Here is a 19,474-nt window from a genome sequence, read left to right as displayed (position 1 = left end):
TCTATAAGGTGAGTGGGGGTAAGATGAAAAACGGGGAAAGATAAAAAGAAATTAATAAGGCCGAATACCAGGGAGTTATTTTAATGCTGGTAATATCGTTGTGAACCATGTCGTAGGCTACATTTACTTTGAATATCTTGTCGGGTAGTATAGAATTCAGAGTGATGACAGACGAATTTGCATACTTCTAGGATGTATAAGCAAGTAAGTGTGATTATTTTTCCGACCCAAATATCGACCAATAGAATTGCACCATTCGACGTCACGTGGTACAACCTACATGGTATTATACTGAAAATTTTTTGAATATTTTCTCTGGTCGTTGCTACGTCAAACTGACAGGTTGTGGCCGACATTTGGGACGGAAAAATAATCTCCCGAATACCACACGAGCTTCATAATTATCTGGCATTTCCCTCAAGGTTCCTGCAAACAAATAAAGTCGTCAAGTTTTCAGGAAAATCACTCGCTTCGCGCTCGTTATTTTAACCTGAAAAACTTGACTCTTCATTGTTTGCAACGAACTATCGGAAAATACCCGATAATTTTGAAGCTCTTGTGGTATTATAAGTGATTATTTTTCCGACCCAAATATCGACCAATAGAATTGCACCATTCGACGTCACGTGGTACAACCTACATGGTATTATACTGATAATTTTTTGAATATTTTCTGTGGTCGTTGCTACGTCAAACTGACAGGTTGTGGCCGACATTTGGGACGGAAAAATAATCCCCCGAATACCACACGAGCTTCAAAATTATCGGGTATTTTCCGATAGGTTCGTTGCAAACAAATGAAGGAGTCAAGTTTTTCAGGTTAAAAAATAACGAGCGCGAAGCGCGAGTGATTTTTCCTGAAAAACTTGACGTATTATAAGTGAGAATTTTATGTTTTTGGAAATGTGGTTTGTAGCTGTCTGTTTGTTCTATATTGGTTATTTATTTATTATTCGTTTTGTGTTATTGTAGGAGTAGTTTAATTTTATCGGGGCTTTTTGATGGGGGTGCAAGGTAATTAATTTAGTTTTTGGGAAGTTTATTTCTAAGTTATGGTTTTCCATCCAGCTAAAGATTGAAGTAATAAGAGAATTTAGTTTTTCATTTATATTAGGTATACATTTTTTGACGCGAGGTTCGTTGATTATTTTGGGTTTGATTGTTCTATAACGCTCCCTTGTGGGATAGAGGCGTTTACTGATTTACGGTTTGATCTGATTTGTTGTATTTATTTCGTTATTGTTTTTATTATAATATTTTATTTCTATAATTTGTTCTCTATCTTTTAAGTACCTAGGACTCGAACCATTTTAAAGTATTTCCCCGTATCCCGATCCCGTGTAGTTTATTTAGAAGTACTTTAAATTGCACCTTATCGTAGGCTTTAGTCATGTCAAGTAGTATTCCCATTGCATAAGTAATCTTTATTTTTTATCAGTTTATGCATTTGAGTTAAATCCCTTTGTATCACGATTGTTTAAAATCAACACTGTTTATCTGATCAAAAATCCATTCCGACTTAGGTACCACCACTCACCCTACCTATTTGTTTGAGCTTTTTTATAAATAGTATATTACTAGTTACTTCTTTTAGGGCTTCAGAAATCTTATTATATGTTTTTATGGGCATGACAAGTTGAGTATTCGAATGTAACGTCATGTTTGAAGTAGGTAACATTAATCTATTTCTATGTCTTAGAGAACTGGGGCCCGATTCTCCTAAGTTAATAATGTAAAAATCGAATAGAAATCGAATCGCAATATCAGTTTTAACCATATCGGGCATTCTGCTACTAATATAAGACCAATCGTATTCCAACGACATTCGGTTGGTTAGCGATTGGTCTGCTATTTTGGTCTATACGGTAGTTTGCTGTACAATCATTTTGCAATCGTAAATCATTTGCAGACAAAATGATTCATTATTGAATGACAAAAAAGGATAAAAACGTTTATTTCAAAGAAAAAATAGCGGAATGCCACATACGCTTCAATCGTAATCGAGTGGGGATTGGATCTCAGTCGAACCGAGTCGAACGTGAATCGTATGTCCCTTAACTAAAAATTAAGCAAAATTAAAAATTTTGAAAAACCCCCGACGGTAAAAATCTTATTGAAAAATAATAAAATAACTCAAAACCCCCGACTTAACCCAATTATATAGGAATATCCGTCGGGGGCTGCCATTAAACCAGCTAAAGGATTCCTAGTGTCGTGAATAAAATTTTTGAAGAATTGTAGATGTTTAACGATGACATAAAATACACTCAATTAATTATTGAATTTTCATATAGAAAAGGCAGCCCCCGACGGTTATTCCTATATAATTGGGTTAAGTCGGGGGTTTTGAGTTATTTTATTATTTTTCAATAAGATTTTTACCGTCGGGGGTTTTTCAAAATTTTTAATTTTGCTTAATTTTATTTCAGACTTTTTAGAGAGCATATACGAATTATAGTCTATATAATATGTTATTGCAATATTATTTTGCACTGATATTGTAGCGCCCTCTAGTGAGTTACTGGCGTAATTTTTATTATTTGGGAACATGCATTAAGCACGTACACATTGCTGATGAAAACAGAATTGTAATCAGACGTTTTGATTATATTGCAACATTGTTTGGCACTAATATTGTGGCGCCCTCTAGTGAGTTACAGTCATGACACCTGTCTAAGAACATGAACTCATCCAACACAAATACGTTATTGAAAACCGCATCAAAATCAGATCATTAGTTTAGAAGATAGGAGGGAACATTACTTTGCTGTTTTGCCCTAATATTGTGGCGCCCCCTAGTGAGTTACAGTCATGACACCGGTCTAAGAACATGAACTCATCGAACACAAATACGTTATTGAAAACCGCATCAAAATCAAATCATTAGTTTAGAAGATAGGAGGGAACATTACTTTGCACAAACGCACACACAAACACACAAACGCACAAACGCACATCTCTCACCTTATAAACGCATATACCTGCTCCGTTCCGTCGTGGGTAAAAATTAGGAGAATCGGGCCTCTGTATGAAAGTAGGTCTTCTCATTGCACAAACAATATGATAGACGCGCGTCTCAAGTTGACGACAGGCGCGCTCGCATGTCTCCGACCGAGGCGAGGCAGTCCGAGATCACGTGTCGTGAGCGGTGTCTGAGTGAGCACACTTTGTATGAAGCTTGACTTCTGGGGCGCGATTCTCCTAATTTTACTTAAGCGACATACGATTGACGTTCGACTCGATTCGACTGAGATCCGATTCCGACTCGATTACGATTGAAGCGTATGTGGCATTCCACTATTTATTCTTTGAAATAAACGTTTTATCCTTTTCTGTCATTCAATAATGAATCATTTTGTCTGCAAATGATTTACGATTGCAAAATGATTGTACAGCCATCTACCGTATTGACCAAAATCACCAAAATAGCAGACCAATCGCACACCAATCAAATGTCAATCGAATACGATTGGTCTTTTATTAGTAGCAGAATGCCCGATATGGTTAAAACTGCTATTGCGATCATATTGCGATTCGATTTTTACATTATTAACTTAGGAGAATCGGGCCCCTGTATGTTTTTATTTTGTGCCTCGATGCTAACCTCCGAGCCTCGATTGGCACCCTGGCCGTGTGATTTCATAAAGTTCGTATGTTGCTCATTCACTATCCTTTATATCATAGCCAAATTTTATGAATCTTAAAAAAATACTGTAGGTATTATCAAGGGCAATTGGGTTGCCCAGGTAACTGAGTTGGAGAGGTCACATTAGAAATCAGCTCCTTGTAAAACACTGGTACATAGCTGCATCCGGTTAAAATGGAAACCAACCCCTATATACCTAGTTGGGAAAAGGCTCGGGAGATGATATTAACCTAAAAGGAACGCTCTGGTGCTTTAAAGAATTTGACACATTATCACCATCCTTGCAAAGAGAGGATACTGGGAGAGGATGTTGATCGCTATCTTAGAAGTCGAGTAAGCTTATTATATTGCACTTGATCTAAAAATAATAATTATAATAATTAAGTATAAAATAATATCTCGAACGATAAAAACTTGCTTTTTCTTATTTTTTTATAGTTTAACAGAAAATATTCTTAGAGATAAACAAAAACCTTTGTAATGATTACCAACATTTTATGGCCTCTCATAGTAGCTTCCTATACATAGAACTACAGTTTATACATATACAAACATAAGCGCGGCGGTGACGTGACGCGAGCCGCGGCGCGAGGCATCGTCGCAGGCGCAGCGCGGCGTGACGTGACGTGACGCGGCGTGACGTGACGCGGCGCGGCTCGCTAGGGCTCGGCACACGGCTTGTCGGGCAGCGGCGGCGCGGCGGTGACGTGACGCGAGCCGCGGCGCGAGGCATCGTCGCAGGCGCAGCGCAGCGCGGCGTGACGTCACGTGACGCGGCGTGACGTGACGTGACGCGGCGCGGCTCGCTAGGGCTCGGCACACGGCTTGTCGGGCAGCGGCGGCGCAGCGGTGACGTCACGCGAGCCGCGGCGCGAGGCATCGTCGCAGGCGCAGCGCAGCGCGGCGTGACGTCACGTGACGCGGCGTGACGTGACGTGACGCGGCGCGGCTCGCTAGGGCTCGGCACACGGCTTGTCGGGCAGCGGCGGCGCGGCGGTGACGTGACGCGAGCCGCGTTGCGAGGCATCGTCGCAGCAGCGCGGCGTGACGTGACGTGACGTGACGCGGCGCGGCTCGCTAGGGCTCGGCACACGGCTTGTCGGGCAGCGGCGGCGCTGCGGTGACGTGACGCGAGCCGCGGCGCGAGGCATCGTCGCAGCGCAGCGCGGCGTGACGTGACGTGACGTGACGCGGCGTGACGTGACGCGGCGCGGCTCGCTAGGGCTCGGCACACGGCTTGTCGGGCAGCGGCGGCGCGGCGGTGACGTGACGCGAGCCGCGGCGCGAGGCATCGTCGCAGGCGCAGCGCAGCGCGGCGTGACGTCACGTGACGCGGCGTGACGTGACGTGACGCGGCGCTCGCTAGGGCTCGGCACACGGGCAGCGGCGGCGCAGCGGTGACGTCACGCGAGCCGCGGCGCGAGGCATCGGCGCAGCGCAGCGCGGCGTGACGTCACGTGACGCGCGTGACGTGACGTGACGCGGCGCGGCTCGCTAGGCACACGGCTTGTCGGGCAGCGGCGGCGGCGGTGACGTGACGCGAGCCGCGTTGCGAGCATCGTCGCAGGCGCAGCGCGGCGTGACGTGACGTGACGTGACGCGGCGCGGCTCGCTAGGGCTCGGCACACGGCTTGTCGGGCAGCGGCGGCGCGGCGGTGACGTGACGCGAGCCGCGTTGCGAGGCATCGTCGCAGGCGCAGCGCGGCGTGACGTGACGTGACGTGACGCGGCGCGGCTCGCTAGGGCTCGGCACACGGCTTGTCGGGCAGCGGCGGCGCGGCGGTGACGTGACGCGAGCCGCGTTGCGAGGCATCGTCGCAGGCGCAGCGCGGCGTGACGTGACGTGACGTGACGCGGCGCGGCTCGCTAGGGCTCGGCACACGGCTTGTCGGGCAGCGGCGGCGCGGCGGTGACGTGACGCGAGCCGCGGCGCGAGGCATCGTCGCAGGCGCAGCGCGGCGTGACGTCACAGCGCGGCTTCCACGCGCACATGTAGGCGGTGGTGAAAAGCGCCGAGCCGCTGAGCGGGCCCACCCAGTACACCTGCACACGATAGAACACTTAAGAAATCCGCACCTAAGATGACCCACTGACCAAGACCATATATGAATGTCTCATTTCATTCACGTAGGTGCCTAAATACTCACCCCTTTCAAAAGTCAACAGTACCTAGGTATTGTATAGTAGCTTGCGAGGGTAGGTTTACGTTTGCTAACGGGCGGCGAGGCGTATCAGTCTGTAGGTATGCAGCACAACAAGGAGTGGACTCACCCAGTGGCCGGCCCAGTCGCCGCTCCATAGCGCCGGTCCGAAGCTGCGCGCCGGGTTCATGCTGGCACCCGTAAGCTCGCCCTGCAACGTTGTATGTTGTTACTCTCTCAACCTCAACACTGACTGTCACTTCTAAAATCCGGTATTCTGCGGTATACCTAAGTATAGTGTAATGTGTGTATTATGTCACGCATGGGGATTTGCCTTCGCGATCGGTGTTCTCTACAATGGTCAATGATTTCAATGGGTTTCTATTCTACCCACTGAAGTCATTGACTCGCGTCATACGAGACATGGGAGGAAAGTACTGACCGCGGCGAGCGACAGGCCGGCCACGCACAGTCCGATGCGCAGCGGCCAGGAGTCTCGCAAGTCCGCGTTGCGCGCGTCCCAGGCGGCGCAGTTGGCGAGCGCCAGGCAGCCCGCCAGCACCGCCTCCAGCAGCGCGGCGGGCAGCGGCGGCAGCGACCCGCACGTGCCGCAGCGCGCCGCGCCGCCCAGCAGCGCCCGCGCCGCGCCCGCGCCCGCCGCCGCGCCCGCCAGCTGCGCCAGCGCCTCGGCCGCCGCGCGCCGCCGCGACATGCGCCCCCACAGCAGCGCCGCCAGCGTCACGGCGGGGTTGAGCTGCGCGCCCGACGCGCGCTCCAGGCACTGCACCAGCAGCGCCACCACCAGCCCCGAGCCCAGCGCGCGCGCCGGCGCCGACGGCGCGGTCACGGCGCAGCACGTCAGCAGCAGCAGCAGCGCCGCGCCCAGCGCCTCGGCCAGCGCCACGCGCCACAGCGCGCCGCCCGGGTGCGCGCAGCGCCCGCACGCGCAGCGCCGCACTCGCAACAACAATACTCTACTCGCACACGTTGCTACGACTGTTCACTTATAATAAATCTGTAGAGAGGTCAATTCTATACATGAAATATATTTCCAAAATACCTATCAGGGGGTGATTATATAGTGATCGATGATGACTGATGCCAAAATTAAGCAAAACTAAAAATTTTGAAAAAACCCACGACGGTAAAAATCTTATTGAAAAATAATAAAATAACTCAAAACCCCCGACTTAACCAGTTATACCATACCCCAGACTTACCTACCATAATACATAACCGAGGAATATCCGTCGGGGGCTTTTCTTAGGTGCATTGGCGGTACGGAACCCTTCGTGCGCGAGTCAGATTCGCACTTGGCCGGTTTTTTTTAGCGACACCGCTCTTTTTAGAATGTGTTAAATGAAACCTAATAAAGACTAAAATTAAACACTGACTTCTAAATGAGCATGCGCACAAGTTTATATTATATTATTCTTTCACGCAAAAACTGCTGGACCAATTTGGTTGAAATTTTGTATGTAGATAGGTACCCCGGATTAACACATCACCAAGCGGGCGAAGCCGCGAGCGGAAGCTAGTATTTAGATAATTAGGTACCTACTTAAATAAACATTGAGTTTATATTTTTTTTAATGGAATGGGTTTTTGTGTTTGGAATTTTAAACATTTATGGTTAGGACACGTGAAGCGAAAATCTTAATCTCCTCGTTTTCCTATCTTGGTGTCCACAGATTTCTACGGGACGAACAAAAACATTGTAGGGGTTGCCGAAGGATTTTTTAAGGGCGCATCCAAAAACTCCCCGCAAATAAAAAAAAACCACAACCACCCAAAGGTAGACTGGTAAAGAACGCCTAAGGCGTTATGTTCGCCATTGTACTATATGTGCAAAAAGTATTAAATAAATAAAAACCGGTCAGATATTAGCAATCGGTTTCCGTAGAAACCATAATCTATGAAATATCCAAAAACATAGGTTCTTTGTATGAGAACCGTCCTCAATTTTTTAATATGTAATATTCTTTGGCAGGAGAGATGAAGAGGTTTCCGCGTGATGATGGAGCAGTAGCAGCGACACTCACGGTAGCGGCAGCAGGCGACGTCGTGTCCGTCCATGCGGGCGGGAGGCGCAGCACTGCGGCTGTGAATGACTCACACACTGTTTGGCGAACGACGCGACGCATGCACACTAATTTTCGCACCCCTCTCGATATTTATATGGGTTTGTTGTGAATGAGATCATAGTGACACAGGTTTTATGTATTTATAATACGGGCTTCACAATTATGTACGAATATCTTGAAGTAGGTAACTTGTTTGTAAATGTATATTTTTTAACAAAATAAATGTGCACGCGTGCACTCCTCGGTGGCACACAATGACTACTTAATATACAACATTACCATGATCGGCAACTCATAAGCACAGACATGTTTAGTACAATATAACGCGAAAGTAGGTAATAGCGGTATGGAGGCCGTCTGCGCAACAAGTCTCCTCGAGGGTGCTCGTCTTTGACACTGAGCCACTCAACACCGAGCTAAACCTTGACAGTACCGAACCACTCAGCGAGTAGGTACGTACTATTCTGGGCACTGATATTATAATGATAAAGTATGTGTTGATAGTGTGGACGTACCCCACATTATTAACATTTGGTAAATATTTGCACATTCAATGAGGCAACTGCGCTGTTATATTTGTGCTGGTACAACAAATGCTTAAAAACGTAAGTATACTGGCGTCAAGTAGCGAGATGAACAATGACGATATCTATGTGTTTTGTATACTGAACAAATTATTGAAACAAGATAAGACAACAGTCTAGAAATAAATATATTTTTTATCCCACCATCGCGGAAAGAGTAGTTTTACCCTTCGATATCAGAGTACTAAAGCCGTTTTTATTTATATCCTCTAGAGAAGTCTAGAGCAGCAAAGTGATTTGAATTTAGAACGTCGTATGCAATACTCCATTTGTGACAATCTTGACAAGACTTTTTAAACAAATACACAGTGGCGTAGCGTGGGGGGGGCAGGGGGGGCACATTCCCCGGGCGGCAGCTTTTAGGGGGCGGCAAAATTTACCCAATAAAAAAAAATTGTTCGCAACTAGTATCTGCGCCGCTACATAAAACTGTCTACAATAACAAAACATTGTATTGTAACTTAAAATTAATTATTGTTAAAATTTGGTACTTAAAACACACGTGACACTACATTTTACGTAATTTTGGTTTTGAGTCTTAAATAAAAAAGAATTAAAATTTCGCGCGTAACTGTATGCGCTTGATTTTGCATTTGTCAACAAACAAAAAGCTAAGTACGAGTACGTTTGGGCTAAATTTTACGTAATATTTGGTTTAAGTCTCATAAAAATTTCGCGCTCGCTTCGCTCGCGTATTCAGAAACTGTATTATGGCCCTTATTTTGCATTTGTCAACAAACAAAACGTTAAGTACGTTTGGACTAAATTTTACGTAATTTTTGTTTGAAGTCCGTTAAAAATTTCGCGCTCGCTTTGCTCGCGTATTCAAAAACGATATGCCCTTATTTTTGCATTTGTCAACAAACAAAAAGTTAAATACGTTTGGGCTAAATTTTACGTGATTTTTGTTTTAAGTCCGATAAAAATTTCGCGCTCGCTTCGCTCGCGTATTAAAAAACGATATGCCCTTATTTTTGCATCTGTCAACAAATAAAAAGTTAAGTACGTTTGGGCAAAATTTTACGTAATTTTTGGTTTAAGTCCGATAAAAATTTCGCGCTCGCTTTGCTCGCGTATTCAAAAACGATATGCCCTTATTTTTGCATTTGTCAACAAACAAAAAGTTAAATACGTTTGGGCTAAATTTTACGTGATTTTTGTTTTAAGTCCGATAAAAATTTCGCGCTCGCTTCGCTCGCGTATTAAAAAACGATATGCCCTTATTTTTGCATCTGTCAACAAACAAAAAGTTAAGTACGTTTGGGCAAAATTTTACGTAATTTTTGGTTTAAGTCCGATAAAAATTTCCCGCTCGCTTCGCTCGCGTATTTGGAATTTTAAAACTTTCCACACATCAAGTTACAAAGATATAAAAGAAAAGTCTACTTGAGAACTTCCCCCTTCTGCCGGGGCTGCGGGTTATTCGAAAGAGTTACCATAAAACATAAAGGCCTTCGACAGAACACGACGGTTTTAATCAGTAAGAGTCTGACACTCCCTCACCGCTGCTAACCCACAGCGGGAAGGGTCATTTGATGATTTTTAACGTCGATACAAAAAAACCCTTTTTTTGAAGTCGGTTAAAAATGACAAACGGCCAGTAACACTTGTTAAAAAAAATACACGGGAAGGGGCGGCAAAATCGACAACTGCCCCGGGCGGCAGATACCCACGCTACGCCACTGCAAATACATATTGATTCCACTACACATTTTTATTATTGTTTTCAGAAAAAAATTTAACCTCATTTTATTTTTAAATTGATTATTTAAATTAAATAAAAAAAATAATAGTACTTTTTTAACTTGCCATGCGCGCCATTTTCTTTTTTTGCATTTAGTAATTTCCTCGATAAGGTGGAATGAAAAGTTCCGTGTTGCACTCGAGTGCAAAGATTTTACACCGTGTGCTCTTTTGTTTTTAATTTCTTTGAATCCTTCGCTTGCTGGGTCATCAAAATTGAGCCCGCGGTTAAATGGCAACTTTGCACTCTTGTATAACAAAAAACTACCTATAGTAAAATCATTAATTAAGTGGCAAGATTTTTTTTACCCCGAAACAGTGGAGTCAGCGTTGTTCATTATCCTGATCAAAGCAAACGTTGAAGATTCCGTTACAAGTAAAAAACTGTGCTATGCACAGTCACATCACAGTGCTATATTACAAGTCGCCCTGTCGGTGGGCATTCACGCTGCAGCAGCAAGGAAAAATAAGAACTCTCAGGGATATTATCGTATCGTGGAACAAATACATATTATCATGGTGTCTGTGTCTCTCTAGAAGAATTTCACCCGGTCCGATTTTTTGCGAATAGCTTTCCGATATTGCGGAGTTCCACCTATGCGGTACAATGAGAGATTAAAGAAGAAGTGGGAGTTTTATAGTTAGAATCTTAAACAAGACGTAAAACCGCGGGCGTTGCGAAATAAAAGTCGAGGATGGAGAGAATATATGAGATTTAATTAGGGAGCCACTAGAGATGCCGTAGACCCTGGCGCTGCAGGCGCGGCTACAGGAGGCGCGGCTACAGGCGCTGCAGGTGCGGGTGCGGCGGCGGGTGCGGCTGCAGCGCGTGCTCGAGGTCGCGGCGGCGCTGCAGGCGCGGCTACAGGCGCTGCAGGTGCGGGTGCGGCGGCGGGTGCGGCTGCAGCGCGTGCTCGAGGTCGCGGCGGCGCTGCAGGCGCGGCTACAGGCGCTGCAGGTGCGGGTGCGGCGGCGGGTGCGGCTGCAGCGCGTGCTCGAGGTCGCGGCGGCGCTGCGCCACGCGCGCCGTGAGGTAGCGCGCCACGCCCTCGCCGGCCCACGCCTGCGCGTAGAACGCGCCCAGCCGCTCCTCCTCCGCGCCGCCCGCGCCCGCGCCGCCCATGCTCTGCGGGCACAACGCGCGTGAGTCGCGGCCCGCCCGCCCGGGGCCCGCCGGCTCGAGGCCGCCCGCACTCACCTTCAGGTCGCGCGACTGCGACACCAGCCACTTCTGGATGAACTGCTGCGGGTCCATGCTGAAGCTCAGGAAGAACTCGCGATTCGTCTTCAACTGGTTGATGGTGTCCACCTGCAACGTGACGGACGGGCGATGAGCGATCGGGGTAGGGCTGCGACGTACGCGCGCTACGGCAACGACGAACGCGTACTTACCGTCTCGTGGATCTTCGAGTCGAGCCCCTGGATCTCCTGCTGGTTGGCCGTGCTCAACAGGAAGTTGTTCATTTGCGTCTTGAGCGTATCGTCAACCTGGAACAGAGGCGGGCGGCTGTAGCGGACGGCGCGGACAGTGCGGGGGCGGGGTGGGGCGGACTCACCTCGACGTCGATGTCGTAGCAGGCGGTCTGCTTGGTGTCGTGCGGCGGCTCGACGGCGATGACGTGGTTGATGACGATGGGGTCGGGCGGGTGCAGCAGCGCCCCCAGGCGGCCCGGCACCTCGGCCAGCTTCATGCGGGCGGCGCCGAAGATCTGCTCGAGGTACTTGTCGCAGGCGACGTACTCGCGCTCGTGCGGGTCCTGCAGGCGATGCGTCTTGACGTACTGCCACAGCGCGTTGACGATGACGGGCCGCGTCTGCGTGTGCACTCCCAGCAGCCGCGCCAGGCGCTGGTCCAGCTTGAACTGCAGCGGCTGGTAGTCCAGCAGCAGCAGGATGGTGCAGCGCACGTTCTTGTACCCCGGCCGCTTCACCTGGAAGCCGTCCGTCTCCTGCGTGGTCAGCGTGCGGTGCCACTCCACCAGGTGGTTGTCGGGCCCGTACAGCTCCTTGTCCAGTTCGATCACAAGCGACTTGAAGAACGACGAGAACTTGCGCTTCACCTGCAACACCTCAAGCCACTAAGCTTTATACGCTACCTTCACGTTGCCATCACACTGTCATATAATCACAAGCTTCAAATCGAAATATTGTTATTAGGTACATAATAGCTAAAGAAAAGAGATGTAAACATGGTATGTATTACTTTATTGGGATCGTTCTTGGTATCGTCGAGCAGTCGGCCCTCGACGCGCAGCTCCCACGACGGCACGGCGTTGTCGCCCTGACCTGTACGCAAACCCTCACTTCATATCCCTTCTAATTCATCAACATACACTGATTATGATTTATATTGATAGCATCATCACACTTTGTGTTGGGAGAAATATTATACATAAACAGATAGTAATAATATGTACCCGGGTAGAAGGTATTAGAAATGAATATTCGGAGTTTCCTCTTCTGCTTCATGGGACGCTTGAGCGCCTCCTGTATGTCGAGGCGCTTGCGCATGATGGTGGCGTCCAGCTTGCGCTCGAAGGCGAGCAGGTCCATGTAGGCCTGCGACTCCGGCACCAGGTCGCGCACCTTCTGCGGCAGGATCTTGTCCGCCAGCCGCTTCTTGCGCTTGGGGGCCGCGCCCGGCGCCGCGCCGCCGCCGTACGCGTCCGCGCTGTACAGCGGCTTGTGCGGCGGCCGCGCGTCGGGCGGGCGCTTGGCGGGCGCGGGGCCGGCGCGGGGCGCGGGCGGGCGCGCGGGCCGCCGCCGTACGCCGCGCCGCCCGCCGCGCGCCCGCCGCCCGCGCCCGCGCCCGCCGGCGGCGGCGTGAACCCGCTGCGAGCCTGCCGACGCAACCACACCCATCACTCACCTAACTTACGAGCTTCATTTTCAAATTGGTTCATTTTGGAAAATCATACATTTTAGGGTCGCACACCATGGCGTCCGTAAATATAAAACGATCTAGAAATCAAAATATGTCGTATTATATCAACAACCTAACTTATTGTTCGAAGAGTTACCGTTAAGAAACATGTTGCCCATGTTGGGTTTTAGTCAGTAAGAGTCAGACAATCCCTTAACCATTAGTAGTCATTTCAAGATTTCCAACCAAGAAAAAAGAAAAACTCATAATGTCACATTTATATTTGGTATGACACATACAATATGTATAAAATGAAGTTGTGGTGGCCTAGTGGGCAAAGAACCAACCTCTCGAGTATGAGGGCGCGGGTTCGATTCCAGGTCAGGCAAGTACCAGTGCAACTTTTCTAAGTTTGTATGTACTTTCTAAGTATGTATATCTTAGACACCAATGATTGTGTTTCGGATGACATGTTAAACTGTACGTCCCGGCTGTCATTGAACATCCTTGGCAGTCGTTACGGGTCAGAAGCCAGTAAGTCTGACACCGGTCTAACCAAGGGGTATCGGGTTGCCCGGGTACCTGGGTTGAGAGGTCAGATAGGCAGTCGCTTCTTGTAAAGCACTGGTACACAGCTGAATCCGATTAGACTGCAAGCCGACCCCAACATAGTTTGGAAAGAGGCTCGGAGGATGATGAATGCACACATATGTATAGAGAAATCTTAATTATTTGCAAACACCGATTTTAATTAAATGCAGCTAAACTTGGCCAACAACAATTTTTTATTGATGTACCTTAATGACATCCAACGCAAAAGTGGCCTCGATATATAGCTTTTAACTTTATGCATATCAAGCAATATTTTTCATAAAACTACATACATTCCTGTCTTCCTGTCTGACCTGTTGTCAGGCTGCCTTGAGTATCCATGACAATTGTCATTTGATTCATAGTTCTATGTTATTTATAGGCTTGTCCAGGGATGGGAAAAAGGTCCCCGGGACTTCACACCATATTATCATCTACTTTCAACACTTCTATGTAACACTCTATAGGTATATTCTGTGAATATTTCAAGAGTCTATCATTTGCTGCTGTGAGTGCTGTGTAAAATGGAGTTTGTTGCCTTCCATGCAACACCAGTTTATGCCCCTTTAAATGTTTATTTTATTTTGGTTTAGGTATTGTTACCTAAGGTTAGAAATACAGACATTTCATATCATGTATTTCTATTGGCACTGTCAAAATATCAAATGCCTAACTATGGTGGTTGATGAGACAGATAGGTACAGCCAGAGAACAATAAATCCATTCCAACCCTTCAATCCCTTCTTATGTTTTTATATCCAAGGGTCACCATTTGCACAGCTCTTTGCTTTAGATCTTAGCTAAATTGAAAAATTTATGTTACAATTGTTTCAGAAATTTATTACAAATGTTCTTTAATCATGTATTTGGGAGATATCATATCATGTTCTTGGGAGAAAAAAGATGCTTATTGTAAAGAGCTAGATATGACGCCATGGCACTGACGGCGCCGAAGAGCATAAAGTGATTACAGTAGGTACAAGGGATAAGTTGACATCTTACAGGGAAGTTGGGTCCTGGGTAAGGCCTGGGCGGCATCGGAGACCCCTGGGGCTGTGCGGGCCCCGGGTAGCGTTGTTGCGGTTGCATGGCGCCTGGCGGCGGAGCGGGAGTCGGCCCGCTGCCGGGGAAACGCTGAGCCATGCTTGTCACGGATTCTATATTATACTTAACGTCTAGTTTACTCTCATATTTCTTAACGCATAGAAGTATTAATTAGTTATAAAAAAACATTATAATGAAAACAAATTACACGATACGTTACTGTCAATAACAACTAATGTCACACAGACGTTAGCTTCTCTACTGTCTATGGTTGTAAACAACCATGAACCATCGAGATCATGAACCACCACAGATGATTAAAGTCCATACTTCTGTACATCATACTTTTTTGTTTGTACCCTATAGTCTGTTTTTTAATCTCGTAGACTAAATTGACACTTGCAAAATGTCAAACTTTCTAATAATTTTGCTAGCTCTGTGGTGCAGTGTTGTACTTACGATGCCGGTTCGTTGAATCGTAACTTTTTATCTATAATAGTCGAATTTAATATTCATTCAAAGTTTTATATTTAAAATTCACGTACGTACACATGGCTGTACGACGTGCTACAAACTGCCAGGGATATCTGACCACGCAAAGCCATGCGTAATCATCAAGGATAAGCCCATTATTTCAAGATGACTTATTGTAAAAAGTTACGATTCAACGAACCGGTATCGTAAGTACAACACTGCACCACAGAGCTAGCAAAATTATTAGAAAGTTTGACATTTTGCAAGTGTCAATTTAGTCTACGAGATTAAAAAACAGACTATAAAGGCTCCAAAAGTATTGTCTTGAGTAATTCATGCATCGATATATATGTACTACGTACTAGATAGAACGTTCCGAACAAAAAGCTTACCACACTGAACTGCACAGCAGACTATGCAGTGCCCAAAATGGCAAATCAGAGCGATTTTGACACCTGCGTCAGATGGATGTCTATGAAACGACAATTATAAAATAGAAAATACATATCAAGGTATAAACTTACACATATAAACTATTCGAGAGTCAAGTTAGTAAAATTACACGCTGTCCATGCTATTACAACGCTTGTATATCATACTTTTCATTTATAATTCAATTTTACAAATATGAATTAATTTGTTCCCGCCCGCCATCTTGAATTATGGATTAAGAAAGTCGTGCAGAAACAGATGTGCCATAAAACTAGCAGTAGGTAAAATATCAATGAAAACAGACTTCACTTTGTCATGGTATGTTCTTACTTTCAAGAAAAAATAATTAAATTCGCGAAAATTTGTGATAGCCCTCTTAAGAAAAAAAACATCAAAATTAATATTAAAAATCCTAAAAATAAGTTCCTGGTTTTAATATATTACATGATTTTGCATTCAATTAGATATAAATAAACTTTTTGATATATTACATGATTTTGAATTCACTTAGATATAAACTTTTTGAGTAATGAAAAATGTAGGCAAAACACGAGCGACACTTCTGCAATTAACATCAATGAGGATGACTACATGTCACAATACGTCAACGAGATATCAACAGACGACGTAAGCGGGTAAATTATTTGTATGGATGTTCTTGTCTATCGCTAGAATATATGTCAATGAATTCATGTGTCAAATATTCCTATTTATGTGGTTTCGTTGATTTCAATTGAGAAACTTTTTTTTAATTATTTTGCTAGTGATGACTAGATGGCGCTGACCTAGGTACCGAATACAAGGAACGCATTAAGGAACGTCATAGTCATATCTCATCAACGTCATATAATTTTCAGGTCGTATAACGAAACCTGGTTTTCAGAATTGTCAGTAATCATAGTAATTCGTTCCAGATATCTGAATCCCTTGGGTCTCGACCATAGACGTAATATACAAACAAGATTGAGCACTATCAAAATATATATTTACGAAAATGAACTCTATACAAACGCAATAAGGTACTAAATTGGTTGCATAATACACAGAGGCAAATCTGAGCCGAGAGGGATGGAAATAACGGAAGCCGCTCGTCTCGCTCTTACACCTTGCCAGCAAATAAAAATATTTTTTTTAATTCTTGAAAAGAAAACCTCCCATGCAGATTTGAGGACAAAAATGGTTTTCAAAATCTCTCGGGATATTCGGATAATAATCTGGCTGACCTCTTTGGCTACCCAGAAAAACAATTAAATGACTTATTTTTTTAAATTTTTTTAACAATTGTAAGTCAACAAATTATTAACCATCGCATTAATTTATTCGCATTTATTCTTAAAACATAAAGAACATGTTGTATTTTTTTACAAACTTTGATTTAACTTGCAATGTATGTATGTTTGTTTATTCGGGTGGAATTTTATTACAACTCAATTTTTACAAGCTTTGATTTAAATTGCAATGTATCTGTCACCGTAAGATTACAAACATCGTTAGATTACAATCTATCTCGAGAGATTGTAAACTGTCGAATTATTGTGAACCGTAACATCTGATTGCAATTTAACGCATTATTTTTCGTTATATTATAATCTATCGATGAGAAATTTTCAAATTGTCAACTGTCCGAAAGCTCTCCCTGATTGGTCAGTCTTTTTGTAAGATCGACCAATAATCCGTTCTGTTCCCATGGAGTTCCCGTAGAGTTAGGAATGAAATAGAGGTGTCAGTTAAATAAAATAAATGCTCTTCAAAAATTCTTCAAGTATTTATTATTTAGTACGAGTATGTAATTAATATTCCTGACATATGGAGAGAACAAATTGTAACGAAATATTTATTCTTCAAGCACAAATTGAAATTCGAAACATATTGATTTCTGACACTTACGCGAATATTAGACATTTAAATAAAACTACTTTTACGGATTTTATCGCGGTTATATTATATTATTTAATCCTGACGTTTAAAACCGACCGCGATAAAATCCGTAAAAGTAGTTTAATTTAAATGAAATTGGAAAATTATAAGAAACTTTTATATTAAAAAAAAAAAAAACAATTAGGTAGTTTGTCTTCAAACACAAATTCATTCCTAACTCTACGGGAACTCCATGGCAACAGAACGGCTGGTCGTGATTGATCGATCTTACAAAAAGACTGACCAATCAGGGAGAGCTTTCGGACAGTTGACAATTTCACAATTTCTCATCGATAGATTTAAATAGATTATAATATAGCGAAAAATAATGCGTTAAATTGCAATCAGATGTTACGGTTCACAATAATTCGACAGTTTACAATCTCTCGAGATAGATTGTAATCTAACGATGTTTGTAATCTTACGGTGACATATCTATGTCTGTGTGTCTCAATTTTAAGGCACTTGCCCTCAACCGATTGAGCTGAAATTTAAGTTTGGATGACAATGCATGTTAAGCTTTGTGACGTCATCCTAAATCCAACATGGCTGAATATACAAGATGGTGGACTAGTTGTTGTTAAGGTACCTATACAATATGGGTATCAAATGAAAGGGATTGACAAGTAGAACACAGTGCACTTTACAAAATAAAAATTCAAGATGGCCGCCACTACAAAATGGCGAATAACCTTTTTTTTTTTTCAATCTTATCCATATGGGTACCCAATGACCATAGACATAGAATCATAGACATAATATTAGTAAACAGGACTGCGCATATAAACCCAAAAAACGAGCCGAGTGAAACAGTTAGTACGGAGGCTGTCTGTCCCTTTCTAATAGGGTGACTATGAGATTAAGCTATGTGAGACAAATCCGAATTTGCTAAGATTATTAAACACAGATTGGTATTGAAGTTTTAACTTACGCAGTTTGTGACCTTAAGATACTAATAAAGGCTTTAAATAATTATCGGGAATTAGCAGTATAAAAGCAGGAAGATTCGAAGTGAAGACTGTTTTTTTTGTATTTCTACTTCATATATAGACTGCTGAGCCATTTATGTCGCCTTTTTTCTTTTTTTGGGAAGCTATAACAATAGCACAACAGTTTTAAAATCCATCACTCATATTTTGACTCGTTACAAGAATTCATGGACACCCTAGTTGTTTGGTTTACGAAAATGTTATTATTAGCTTACCTGTGGAACGATATATTGCAACCACCATAGGATTCACTTTTACAAGTCTTACTTTCATAAGTGCTTGTGAAAGCCTAAGTGAAATAAATGATTTGACTTTGACTTTGACTTCGTCTTTGACAAGTATAAACGCAACACTTTTTCACCATTTAAATAGTTTAAATTGATTAAATACAAAAATATAAACAAAATTTTAAATGCTGATTACGCGCCAAGAAGGTTCAGGGTTACCGCTAGAAAAAAAAAACAAAATAAAAATTTATGTTGTTTATGTTTTAATAATAAATACGAATACATTAATGCGATTGTTATTAATTTGTTGACTTACAATTGTTGAAATAAGATAAAAATTTTATGTGATTCAATTGTTTTTTGGGAAGACAAAACTTTTGATCACAACATTTTTTTATGCTGGCAAGGTGTTAGAAAGAGACAAACAGCCTCCGTTCGAACTATCCCTCTCGGCTCGGATTTGCCTCTGTGTATTATGCAACCAATTTAGTACCTTATTGCGTTAGAATAGAGTTCATTTTCGTAAATATATATTTTGAGCGTGCGCAATCTTGTTTAGTAATATTATATCTATGCATAGAATACAAACGAGAAGAGCTTGTCGCGAGATATAAGTACCTACTCGTATTTACCTACTTTGTTAGTTTAAAATTACGACGAGTACGACAAGCTTTTAAAACATAATAAATTGTGTCAAATATTTTAAATTGAACATTTGAAATGTTACAAGACAGTAAAG

The 19,474-nt window shown here is 43.9% G+C and overlaps 2 protein-coding genes and 1 long non-coding RNA gene across 3 annotated transcripts; 1 reads left to right on the top strand and 2 right to left on the bottom strand.

Annotated features, from left to right (window-relative positions):
- The first annotated feature begins 18 nt into the window (after positions 1 to 18).
- Positions 19 to 8,146, top strand: LOC126054327 (uncharacterized). Its single transcript, XR_007510852.2, has 2 exons — positions 19 to 204; positions 7,778 to 8,146. It is a non-coding gene; the product is annotated as an uncharacterized LOC126054327 (long non-coding RNA).
- LOC126054323 (aquaporin) lies at positions 5,363 to 7,971 on the bottom strand. The gene is made up of 4 exons (XM_049839549.2): positions 7,830 to 7,971; positions 6,230 to 6,744; positions 5,918 to 5,998; positions 5,363 to 5,689 (listed from the first exon to the last, which is right to left on the bottom strand). Exons 1-4 carry the CDS (start codon positions 7,861 to 7,863, stop codon positions 5,513 to 5,515), a joined length of 807 nt encoding a protein of 268 aa, XP_049695506.2. The 5' UTR covers positions 7,864 to 7,971; the 3' UTR covers positions 5,363 to 5,512.
- A 2,748-nt stretch (positions 8,147 to 10,894) lies between the features above and the next one.
- LOC110379457 (brahma-associated protein of 60 kDa) lies at positions 10,895 to 14,974 on the bottom strand. The gene is given in 8 exon segments (XM_064036258.1): positions 10,895 to 11,324; positions 11,397 to 11,507; positions 11,591 to 11,686; positions 11,755 to 12,258; positions 12,402 to 12,484; positions 12,616 to 12,915; positions 12,918 to 13,038; positions 14,655 to 14,974. Coding segments are annotated over 8 exon segments (1,539 nt in total). The 5' UTR covers positions 14,796 to 14,974; the 3' UTR covers positions 10,895 to 11,141.
- Between the last annotated feature and the right edge of the window lie 4,500 nt (positions 14,975 to 19,474).

This window comes from Helicoverpa armigera, chromosome 9, assembly GCF_030705265.1.
Source record: "Helicoverpa armigera isolate CAAS_96S chromosome 9, ASM3070526v1, whole genome shotgun sequence".
Taxonomy (NCBI): Eukaryota; Metazoa; Arthropoda; class Insecta; order Lepidoptera; family Noctuidae; genus Helicoverpa; species Helicoverpa armigera.
Note: the sequence above shows the minus strand (reverse complement) of the source record. Positions and strands in the feature narration are given on the sequence as shown.

Excerpts from the sequence above, each read along its gene's own strand:
- LOC126054323 (XM_049839549.2), bottom strand. The coding sequence starts at position 7,863 with ATGGACGGACACGACGTCGCCTGCTGCCGCTACC. Across the intron at positions 6,745-7,829 it reads CGTCGCCTGCTGCCGCTACC|TGCGGCGCTGCGCGTGCGGG; the intron begins GTGAGTGTCGCT and ends TGTTGTTGCGAG. Across the intron at positions 5,690-5,917 it reads GCGACTGGGCCGGCCACTGG|GTGTACTGGGTGGGCCCGCT; the intron begins GTGAGTCCACTC and ends TATCGTGTGCAG.